Source organism: Dendrobates tinctorius, unplaced genomic scaffold (genome assembly GCF_039654945.1).
Source record: "Dendrobates tinctorius isolate UK_male_01 unplaced genomic scaffold, ASM3965494v1 ptg000273l, whole genome shotgun sequence".
NCBI lineage: Eukaryota > Metazoa > Chordata > Amphibia > Anura > Dendrobatidae > Dendrobates > Dendrobates tinctorius.
The window spans coordinates 1,847,334-1,860,252 of NW_027361940.1; the positions used below are offsets into that span (position 1 = coordinate 1,847,334).

The 12,919-nt window shown below is 48.4% G+C and overlaps 1 protein-coding gene across 1 annotated transcript in view; it reads right to left on the minus strand.

The window, feature by feature from the left end:
- CNGA4 (cyclic nucleotide gated channel subunit alpha 4) overlaps positions 1-12,419 on the minus strand; it is a 38,338-nt gene extending 25,919 nt beyond the window's left edge. Inside the window, exon 1 of the mRNA XM_073559738.1 lies at positions 12,124-12,419. Within this exon, the coding sequence (XP_073415839.1) occupies positions 12,124-12,242 (119 nt within the window). The 5' untranslated portion in view covers positions 12,243-12,419. The remainder of the gene's footprint in view (positions 1-12,123) is intronic.
- Between the last annotated feature and the right edge of the window lie 500 nt (positions 12,420-12,919).

Sequence of the window (12,919 nt, forward strand, 5' to 3'; positions counted from 1 at the left end):
TGTCAGTGAAAAAGTATATATTGACAGTGGTAGATTATGCCACACGGTATCCAGAGGCGGCTGCGTTACCTAACATACTGGCAGAGACAGTGGCGGCCGCCCTGCTCCAGGTGTTCTCATGGGTTGGATTTCCCCGGGAGATTATCTCGGTCCAGGGTGCCCAGTTTACAGCAGAGGTGACCAACCAACTGTGGAAGCTGTGCGGCGAAAAGTCCATTAGAAGCGCCCCGTACCACCCGCAAACCAATGGGTTGTCTGAACGCTTTAACGGGACATTAAAACAGCTCATTGGGACTTTTACCAGGACATACAGGGACTGGGAGAAATTCTTGCCACACCTCTTGTTTGCCTATCGGGAGGTGCCCCAAGAATCCACGGGGTTCTCCCCGTTCGAGCTGGTATACGGGAGACAGGTAAGGGGACCCCTAGACTTAGTGCTGGAACACTGGGAAGGGGAGGGCCTCATAAAAGGGGTACCTATTGTACCCTATGTGCTGGAATTCTGGGACCGCCTACAGGAGCTGACTCAGGCTGTACGTAAGAACATGCAGGTGACCCAGCGGCGCCAGCGCATATGGTACGATCGGAGGGTCAGAGAGCGCACTTTGGAAATAGGACAGGTCCTGGTGTTAGAGCCCACTAAGCAGAATAAGTTTCAAGCTGCATGGCAGGGGCCCTACCAGGTAGTGGGAAAAGTAGCCGACACAACCTATAATGTCGCCGATTGTGACGACCCCAGGGTTATCCGCATGTTCCACGTGAATATGCTGAAGCCCTACCGGAGCGCCCTGAAGAGGTAGTGGCCATCTGTGCACCTGAAGCAGAGGATTTAGCCGGACTTCCCTTGCCGGATGTCTTAGGGGAAAGGACTCAGTCTAAAACATGGGACCAGGTACACTTGGGTGAAGACCTAGGCCCCCGAGAGAGACAGCAGGCGGAGGAGTTGTTGAGGCAGCGACAGAGGATGTTTTCGGGGAGACCAGGGTACACTCGCCTGGCACAACACAAGGTTGAGACCCAGGATCAGACCCCCCTGTGACAAAACCCCTTCCGCGTCCCTGAGTCTGTACGAGAGGGGATGCGACGAGATACAAGAGATGTTGCGTTTAGGGGTCATTGAAGAGTCAGATAGTCCCTGGGCATCCCCCGTAGTGTTAGTGCCCAAGAAGGATGGGACTACACAGTTTGTGTAGACTATCATAGGCTCAATGAGAAAACAGTGACGGATGCATACCCCATGCCGCGTGTGGATGAGTTGTTAGACCGGCTGGCGGGGGCAAAGTATTTGACCACCATCGATCTATGCAAAGGCTACTGGCAGATTCCCCTTAGTCCTGACGCTATTCCCAAGTTGGCATTTGTCACCCCGTTCGGCTTATTCCAGTTTCGAGTTATGCCATTCGGGATGAAGAATGCCCCGGCGACCTTCCAAAGGCTGGCTGACCGGCTTCTGGATGGTCTCCAGGACTATGCTTGTGCCTACCTGGACGACATCGTCATCTACAGTGCGACATGGGAAGAGCATCTAAATCACCTAGAGACAGTATTGGACAGGATCCACCAGGCCGGAATCACCCTGAACCAAAACAAGTGTCACGTGGGCAAAGCAGAGGTTCAGTATTTAGGGCATTGGGTGGGAAGTGGGAAACAGCGACCAGAACCAGCCAAGATTGAGGCCATAGCCAAGTGGCCCATCCCACGCACTAAAACCCAGGTCATGGCGTTTCTACGTACAGCGGGGTATTACAGGAAATTTGTTCCCAATTACAGCAGCGTAGCCAAGCCCCTCACTGATCTGACCCGTAAGAACCAACCCCACCAGGTAACCTGGACCTCAGAGAGTGAGGAAGCCTTCCGCCAACTAAAGGACGCCCTCACCAATACCCCTGTATTGGCCGCACCCGATCCAACTAAACGTTTCCTTGTTCACACAGATGCTTCTATGTTTGGATTGGGGGCAGTACTGAGCCAAGTTGGGCCGGACGGCCAAGAACACCCGGTAGCTTACCTGAGTCGGAAACTACTGCCCCGTGAAGTAAGCTATGCGGCCATCGAGAAGGAGTGCCTGGCGGTAGTATGGGCACTCAAGAAGTTGCAACCATATTTGTATGGACGACAGTTTTCCCTCCTAACGGACCATAATCCCCTAGTCTGGCATAATCGGGTCTCCGGAGACAACGCCCGATTGCTGCGGTGGAGTTTAGCCCTACAACCTCTGGACTTCACCATCCACCACAGATCCGGCAAACAAAACGGTAACGCCGATGGATTAAGTCGACATACGGAACTAGTACCAACCCCATAAACTTCGGTCATCCCCAAACCGATCCCTTGAGGATCAGACTGTGTATGCCGATCGCGTCGCTGAAAAGGGGAGCCGTGTTACATGTTACAGAACCACTCAGCACCCAGAATATGTTGTGCAGTTATATGTATGTATAATAGGTTCCATGTGAGATGCATGACCCTAAAGCATCAGTTCACAGGCTGCGCCCCTGGGCAGAGGGGACACGATATTATCCTTTTGTCCGCCCTCCCCCACCTTTGTAATTCCCACAGTAAACATCGGCAGGCTCCGGCCACATGCGGCTTTTGTAATGTATGTCTGGCCTGCCGCTTTTCTATTGGCTGGCCCTCTGTATCTGTGTGATATATTCTGTGTCCTGTGAGTAAAGTGTTGTCAGACTGGAAATACATGGAGAAGCAGTGATCTTTTATATGCGCCCATGTAACCAAGGAATTCCAGCCAGAGTAATTCATTCAGACTCCAGCTAACGCAGAGCGGACCTACGAAAACATGGGGTGGTACTGAAAGAGGTACCCCAGCTTGGTAGACCCCGTTACAGGGACATCGTACTGAGGACATCATACTGTGTGTGGGGGAATGTACTGTGGAGACATCATACTGTGTGTAGGAGAATGTACTGTGGGGACATCATACTGTGTGTGGGGGAATGTACTGTCTTGACATCATACTGTGCGTGGAGGAATGTACTGTGAGGACATCATACTGTGCGTGGGGGAATGTACTGTGAGGACATCATACTGTGTGTGGGGAATGTACCGTGGGGACATCATACTATGTGAGGGGGAATGTACTGTGGGGACATCATACTGTGTGTGGGGGAATGTACTGTGGAGACATCATACTGTGTGTGGGGAATGTACTGTGGGGACATCATACTGTGTGTGGGGAATGTACTGTGAGGACATCATACTGTGTGTGGGGGAATGTACTGTCTTGACATCATACTGTGCGTGGAGGAATGTACTGTGAGGACATCATACTGTGCGTGGGGGAATGTACTGTGAGGACATCATACTGTGTGTGGGGAATGTACCGTGGGGACATCATACTATGTGAGGGGGAATGTACTGTGGGGACATCATACTGTGTGTGGGGGAATGTACTGTGGAGACATCATACTGTGTGTGGGGAATGTACTGTGGGGACATCATACTGTGTGTGGGGAATGTACTGTGAGGACATCATACTGTGTGCGGAGGAATGTACTGTGGGGACATCATACTGTGTGTGGGGATGTACTGTGGGGACATCATACTGTATGTGGGGGAATGTACTGTGGGGACATCATACTGTGTGTGGGGAATGTACTGTGAGGACATCATACTGTGTGCGGAGGAATGTACTGTGGGGACATCATACTGTGTGTGGGGATGTACTGTGGGGACATCATACTGTGTGTGGGGGAATGTACTGTGAGGACATCATACTGTGGGTGGGGAATGTACCGTGGGGACATCATACTATGTGAGGGGGAATGTACTGTGGGGACATCATACTGTGTGTGGGGGAATGTAGTGTGGAGACATCATACTGTGTGTGGGGAATGTACTGTGGGGACATCATACTGTGTGTGGGGAATGTACTGTGAGGACATCATACTGTGTGCGGAGGAATGTACTGTGGGGACATCATACTGTGTGTGGGGATGTACTGTGGGGACATCATACTGTGTGTGGGGGAATGTACTGTGAGGACATCATACTGTGTGTGGGGAATGTACTGTGAGGACATCATACTGTGTGTGGGGGAATGTACAGTGGGGACATCATACTGTGTGTGGGGGAATGTACTGTGGAGACATCATACTGTGTGTGGGGGAATGTACTGTGGGGACATCATACTGTGTGTGGGGGAAAGTACTGTGGGGACATCATACTGTGTGTGGGGGAATGTACTGTGGAGACATCATACTGTGTGTGGGGGAATATACTGTGGAGACATCATACTGTGTGTGGGGGAATGTACTGTGAGGACATCATACTGTGAGTGGGGGAATGTACTGTGTAGACATCCTACAGCGTGTGGGGGAATGCACTGTGGGGACATCATACTGTGTGTGGGGGAATGTACTATGGAGACATCATACTGTGTGTGGGGAAATGTACTGTGGAGACATCATACTGTGTGTGGGGGAATGCACTGTGAGGACATCATACTATGTGAGGGGGAATGTACTGTGTAGACATCCTACAGTGTGTGGGGGAATGTAGTGTGGGGACATCATACTGTGTGTGGGGGAATGTACTATGGAGACATCATACTGTGTGTGGGGAAATGTACAGTGGAGACATCATACTGTGTGTGGGGGAATGTACTGTGTAGACATCCTACAGTGTGTGGGGGAATGTACTGTGAGGGCATCATACTGTGTGTGGGGGAATGTACTGTGAGGACATCATAGTGAATGTGGGGAAATGTACTATAGAGACATCATACTGTGTGTGGGGGAATGTACTGTGAGGACATCATACTGTGTGTGTGGGAATGTACTGTGAGGACATCATACTGTGTGTGGGGGGAATGTACTGTAGAGACATCATACTGTGTGTGGGGGGAATGTACTGTGAGAACATCATACTGTGTGTGGGGGGAATGTACTGTGAGGACATCATACTGTGTGTGGGGAAATGTACTGTGGAGACATCATACTGTGTGTTGGGGGAATGTACTGTAGAGACATCATACTGTGTGTGGTGGAAATGTACTGTGAGGACATCAAACTGTGTGTGGGGGAATGTACTGTGGAGACATCATACTGTGTGTTGGGGGAATGTAATGTAGAGACATCATACTGTGTGTGGTGGAAATGTACTGTGAGGACATCATACTGTGTGTGGGGGAATGTACTGTGGAGACATCATACTGTGTGTTGGGGGAATGTACTGTAGAGACATCATACTGTGTGTGGTGGAAATGTACTGTGAGGACATCATACTGTGTGTGGGGGAATGTACTGTAGAGACATCATACTGTGTGTGGGGGAATGTACTGTGAGGACATCATACTGTGTGTGGGGGGAATGTACTGTGGAGACATCATACTGTGTGTGGGGGGTATGTACTGTAGAGACATCATACTGTGTGTGGGGGAATGTACTGTGGGTCAGCATGCTGTGTGTGGGAGAATGTACTGTAGAGACATCATACTGTGTGTGGGGTTAATGTGCTGTGAGGACATCATACTGTGTGTGGGGGAATGTACTGTGGAGACATCATACTGTGTGTGGGGGGAATGTACTGTGAGGACATCATACTCTGTGTGGGGGAATGTACTGTGAGGACATCATACTGTGTGTGGGAGAATATACTGTGGAGACATCATACTGTGTGTGGGGGAATGTACTGTAGAGACATCATACTGTGTGTGGGGGGAATGTACTGTAGAGACATCATACTGTGTGTGGGGGGAATGTACTGTAGAGACATCATACTGTGTGTGGGGGGAATGTACTGTAGGGACATCATACTGTGTGTGGGGGGAATGTACTGTGAGGACATCATACTGTGTGTGGGGGAATGTACTGTAGAGACATCATACTGTGTGTGGGGGGAATGTACTGTGAGGACATCATACTGTGTGTGGGGGAATGTACTGTGGAGACATCATACTGTGTGTGGGGGGAATGTACTGTGAGGACATCATACTCTGTGTGGGGGAATGTACTGTGAGGACATCATACTGTGTGTGGTGGAATGTACTGTGGGGACATCATACTGTGTGTGGGGGAATGTACTGTGGAGACATCATACTGTGTGTGTGGGGAATGTACTGTGAGGACATCATACTGTGTGTGGGGGAATGTACTGTGGAGACATCATACTGTGTGTGGGGGGAATGTACTGTGGGGACATCATACTGTGTGTGGGGGAAATGTACTGTGAGGACATCATACTGTGTGTGGGGGAATGTACTGTAGAGACATCATACTGTGTGTGGGGGGAATGTACTGTGAGGACATCATACTGTGTGTGGGGGAATGTACTGTGAGGACATCATACTGTGTGTGGGAGAATATACTGTGGAGACATCATACTGTGTGTGTGGGGAATGTACTGTGATGACATCATACTGTGTGTGGGGGAATGTACTGTAGAGACATCATACTGTGTGTGGAGGGAATGTACTGTGGGGACATCATACTGTGTGTGGGGGGGAATGTACTGTGAGGACATCATACTGTGTGTGGGGGGGATGTGCTGTGGAGACATCATACTGTGTGTTGGGGTATGTACTGTAGAGACATCGTACTGTGTGTGGGGGAATGTAGTGTGGGGACATCATACTGTGTGTGGGGGAATGTACTGTGAGGACATCATACTGTGTGTGGGGGAATGTACTGTGAGGACATCATACTGTGTGTGGGGGAATGTACTGTGAGGACATCATACTGTGTGTGGGAGAATATACTGTGGAGACATCATACTGTGTGTGTGGGGAATGTACTGTGAGGACATCATACTGTGTGTGGGGGAATGTACTGTAGAGACATCATACTGTGTGTGGGGGGAATGTACTGTGAGGACATCATACTGTGTGTGGGGGAATGTACTGTGAGGACATCATACTGTGTGTGGGAGAATATACTGTGGAGACATCATACTGTGTGTGTGGGGAATGTACTGTGAGGACATCATACTGTGTGTGGGGGAATGTACTGTAGAGACATCATACTGTGTGTGGGGGGAATGTACTGTTGGGACATCATACTGTGTGTGGGGGGAATGTACTGTGAGGACATCATACTGTGTGTGGGGGAATGTACTGTGGAGACATCATACTGTGTGTGGGGGAATGTACTGTGAGGACATCATACTGTGTGTGGGAGAATATACTGTGGAGACATCATACTGTGTGTGTGGGGAATGTACTGTGAGGACATCATACTGTGTGTGGGGGAATGTACTGTAGAGACATCATACTGTGTGTGGGGGGAATGTACTGTGAGGACATCATACTGTGTGTGGGGGAATGTACTGTGAGGACATCATACTGTGTGTGGGAGAATATACTGTGGAGACATCATACTGTGTGTGTGGGGAATGTACTGTGAGGACATCATACTGTGTGTGGGGGAATGTACTGTAGAGACATCATACTGTGTGTGGGGTTAATGTGCTGTGAGGACATCATACTGTGTGTGGGGGAATGTACTGTGGAGACATCATACTGTGTGTGGGGGGAATGTACTGTGAGGACATCATACTCTGTGTGGGGGAATGTACTGTGAGGACATCATACTGTGTGTGGGAGAATATACTGTGGAGACATCATACTGTGTGTGGGGGAATGTACTGTAGAGACATCATACTGTGTGTGGGGGGAATGTACTGTAGAGACATCATACTGTGTGTGGGGGGAATGTACTGTAGAGACATCATACTGTGTGTGGGGGGAATGTACTGTAGGGACATCATACTGTGTGTGGGGGGAATGTACTGTGAGGACATCATACTGTGTGTGGGGGAATGTACTGTAGAGACATCATACTGTGTGTGGGGGGAATGTACTGTGAGGACATCATACTGTGTGTGGGGGAATGTACTGTGGAGACATCATACTGTGTGTGGGGGGAATGTACTGTGAGGACATCATACTCTGTGTGGGGGAATGTACTGTGAGGACATCATACTGTGTGTGGTGGAATGTACTGTGGGGACATCATACTGTGTGTGGGGGAATGTACTGTGGAGACATCATACTGTGTGTGTGGGGAATGTACTGTGAGGACATCATACTGTGTGTGGGGGAATGTACTGTGGAGACATCATACTGTGTGTGGGGGGAATGTACTGTGGGGACATCATACTGTGTGTGGGGGAAATGTACTGTGAGGACATCATACTGTGTGTGGGGGAATGTACTGTAGAGACATCATACTGTGTGTGGGGGGAATGTACTGTGAGGACATCATACTGTGTGTGGGGGAATGTACTGTGAGGACATCATACTGTGTGTGGGAGAATATACTGTGGAGACATCATACTGTGTGTGTGGGGAATGTACTGTGATGACATCATACTGTGTGTGGGGGAATGTACTGTAGAGACATCATACTGTGTGTGGAGGGAATGTACTGTGGGGACATCATACTGTGTGTGGGGGGGAATGTACTGTGAGGACATCATACTGTGTGTGGGGGGGATGTGCTGTGGAGACATCATACTGTGTGTTGGGGTATGTACTGTAGAGACATCGTACTGTGTGTGGGGGAATGTAGTGTGGGGACATCATACTGTGTGTGGGGGAATGTACTGTGAGGACATCATACTGTGTGTGGGGGAATGTACTGTGAGGACATCATACTGTGTGTGGGGGAATGTACTGTGAGGACATCATACTGTGTGTGGGAGAATATACTGTGGAGACATCATACTGTGTGTGTGGGGAATGTACTGTGAGGACATCATACTGTGTGTGGGGGAATGTACTGTAGAGACATCATACTGTGTGTGGGGGGAATGTACTGTGAGGACATCATACTGTGTGTGGGGGAATGTACTGTGAGGACATCATACTGTGTGTGGGAGAATATACTGTGGAGACATCATACTGTGTGTGTGGGGAATGTACTGTGAGGACATCATACTGTGTGTGGGGGAATGTACTGTAGAGACATCATACTGTGTGTGGGGGGAATGTACTGTTGGGACATCATACTGTGTGTGGGGGGAATGTACTGTGAGGACATCATACTGTGTGTGGGGGAATGTACTGTGGAGACATCATACTGTGTGTGGGGGAATGTACTGTGAGGACATCATACTGTGTGTGGGAGAATATACTGTGGAGACATCATACTGTGTGTGTGGGGAATGTACTGTGAGGACATCATACTGTGTGTGGGGGAATGTACTGTAGAGACATCATACTGTGTGTGGGGGGAATGTACTGTGAGGACATCATACTGTGTGTGGGGGAATGTACTGTGAGGACATCATACTGTGTGTGGGAGAATATACTGTGGAGACATCATACTGTGTGTGTGGGGAATGTACTGTGAGGACATCATACTGTGTGTGGGGGAATGTACTGTAGAGACATCATACTGTGTGTGGGGGGGAATGTACTGTTGGGACATCATACTGTGTGTGGGGGGAATGTACTGTGAGGACATCATACTGTGTGTGGGGGAATGTACTGTGGAGACATCATACTGTGTGTGGGGGTATGTACTGTAGAGACATCGTACTGTGTGTGGGGGAATGTAGTGTGGGGACATCATACTGTGTGTGGGGGAATGTACTGAGGGGACATGATCCGTACAGAAGCACATCCACACAGTACATTCCCCCACATGCAGTATGTTTCCATAGTACATTTCCCATATACACAGTAATTTTTATTTACAGTGCCTTGCGAAAGAATTCGGCCCCCTGGAACTTCTCAACCTTTTCCCACATATCATGCTTCAAACATAAAGATACCAAATGTAAATTTTTGGTGAAGAATCAACAACAAGTGGGACACAATTGTGAAGTTGAACGAAATTTATTGGTTATTTTAAAATTTTTGTGGAAATTCAAAAACTGAAAAGTGGGGCGTGCAATATTATTCGGCCCCTTTACCTTACTACTTTGTTGCGCCACCTTTTGCTGCGATTACAGCTGCAGTCTCTTGGGGTATGTCTTTATCAATTTTGTACATCGAGAGACTGAAATTCTCGCCCATTCTTCCCTGACAAACAGCTCGAGCTCAGTGGGGTTGGATGGAGATCGTTTGTGAACAGCAGTTTTCAGCTCTTTCCACAGATTCTTGATTGGATTCAGGTCCGGACTGTGACTTGGCCATTCTAACACCTGGATACGTTTATTTGTGAACCATTCCATTGTAGATTTTGCTTTATGTTTGGGATCATTGTGTTGTTGGAAGACAAATCTCCGTCCCAGTCTCAGGTCTTTTGCAGACTCCAATAGGTTTTCTTCAAGAATGGTCCTGTATTTGGCTCCATCCATCTTCCCATCAATTTTAACCATCTTCCCTGTCCCTGCTGAAGAAAAGCAGGCCCAAACCATGATGCTGCCACCACCATGTTTGACAGTGGGGATGGTGTGTTTAGGGTGATGAGCTGTGTTGCCTTTACGCCAAACATATCGTTTGGCATTGTTGCCAAAAAGTTTGATTTTTGGCTTCATCTGACCAGAGCACCTTCTTCCACATGTTTGGTGTCTCCCAGGTGGCTTGTTGCAAACTATAAATTACACTTTTTATGGATATCTTTGAGAAATGGCTTTCTTCTTGCCACTCTTCCATAAAGGCCAGATTTGTGCAGTGTACGACTGATTGTTGTCCTATGGACAGACTGTCCCACCTCAGCTGTAGATCTCTGCAGTTCATCCAGAGTGATCATGGACCTCTTGGCTGCATCTCTGATCAGTCTTCTCCTTGTTTGAGATGAAAGTTTAGAGGGACGGCCGGGTCTTGGTAGATTTGCAGTGGTATGATACTCCTTCCATTTCAATATGATCGATTGCACAGTGCTTGGGATGTTTAAAGTTTTGGAAATCATTTTGTATCCAAATCCGGCTTTAAACTTCTCCACAACAGTATCATGGGCCTGCCTGCTGTGTTCCTTAGTCTTCATGATGATCTCTGTGCTTCAAACAGAACCCTGAGACTATCACAGAGCAGGTGCATTTATACTGAGACTTGATTACACACAGGTGGATTTATCATCATTAGTCATTTAGGACAATATTGGATCATTCAGAGATCCACAATGAACTTCTGGAGTCAGTTTGCTGCACTGAAAGTAAAGCTGCCGAATAATATTGCACGCCCCACTTTTCAGTTTTTGAATTTCCACAAAAATTTAAAATAACCAATACATTTCGATCAACTTCACAATTGTGTCCCACTTGTTGATTCTTCACCAAAAAAATTACCATATTTGAAGCCTAATATGTGGGAAAAGGTTAGAAAGTTCCAGGGGGCCGAATACTTTCACAAGGCACTGTATCACTAAGCCAGTACCCTAAATTTGCCCTTTATATATGTGGGCACTGTAAGGCAGCTAGTAGAAGGTGCGAAGCCCCATGGCTTTAGGCAGAATGGGTGGAATGTAAGGTTGCTGCCGGACACATAGTTGATGGGGGATATGTAACACAGAGGTGGTTGTCCTCTGTGATGTAAACCGGGAGAATTGATCTATAGCACATAGTACTAAGAGGCTTGTTTAGTGCATCTGGGTCAGGTTTTATGGGCAGCTTGAGCGATGGCTGGGTCTGGATGTTCACATGCCCCATCCCTGGGTTTGGTTTACATGTTAAGATGGAGTCCGATGTTTGACACATGGTCTGTGTGTGGAGGAAGAAGGCCTCCCACGTGTTATTTCCAGACTGAGTGTGTATACTGGATGCTATCCAGCCTGCGTGACCAGGACTGGCTCTTAGGAGACTTTGTATAAGTTTTGCCTGCACTCAAACCCGTTTATTTGCCTTTGCTTGTGGCTGGTTTATGAAGCAGCAATAAACAAGCATGGACATCTAAATGGAAATGATTCCTGTTTTGCACCCATGTGAGTAGCATTCCCACAGCACATATAGAGGTGTGGGCAAACTTAGGGTACTGGCTTAGTGTTAAATACAAATTACCATGGTGTGCAGCAATATGTTTCACTCTTTTTTTTCCCGCCATAATTTGGCGGAATGGGGTTTGTTACGATGTATCAGTAAGCACAATCAGCCTGGATGGAGCTCACATGGGATTGTCATCTCGGATACATTCTGTCACTGATACATTGTAACAACCTCTATCTGTATTAATTAGGGGCCTTCTCGCACTCCCCATATCCCACAGTTATCTCCTACTACTCATACCTGGGGTTTTCTGCATTCTCCATGGGTTTGGTCCAGGCTTTGATCTCCTCTTTCTCCATCTTCACTTCATCCTTCATCCTCTCGGCTCGATGGGACATCATCTGGGTTAGGGTATTCATGGCGGCAGCTAGAGGGTCCAGCCACCATTACTATCCCTGTGATGGGTGGTTTCTGCACTTCAGTCGCTGTCGGAGGCACAGGTGACACTGAACCTTAGTAACGGAGCTGAGACAGTTCCCCCGGGGAGGAGATCACACCTGAGCCCGGATGTGAGGACCTAAACAGCCATAACTACAGCTAATGAGCTCCAGCTCCGCAGCAGATCTGCCCATTACCAGTGTCCTCTATACCTGGAGACATCACGTGACCACGCCACGCCTGATCATTACTGGTGTCATCGTACACCTGGAGACATCACGTGACCACGCCATGCCTGATCATTACTGGCGTCACCGTACACCTGGAGACGTCACGTGACCACGCCAGGCCTGATCGTTACCAGTGTCCTCTATACCTAGAGGCGTCACGTGACCACGCCACGCTTGATCATTACCAGTGTCTCCTATACCTGGAGATGTCACGTGAACGCGCTACACCTGATCATTACCAGTGTCTTCATACACCTGGAGACGTCACATGACCGTGCCACGCCTGATCATTACCTGTGTCCTTTATACCTGGAGACGTCACGTGACCACGCCACGCCTGATCATTACCAGTGTCTTCATACACCTGGAGACATCACATGACTGTGCCACGCCTGATCATTACCAGTGTCCTTTATACCTGGAGACGT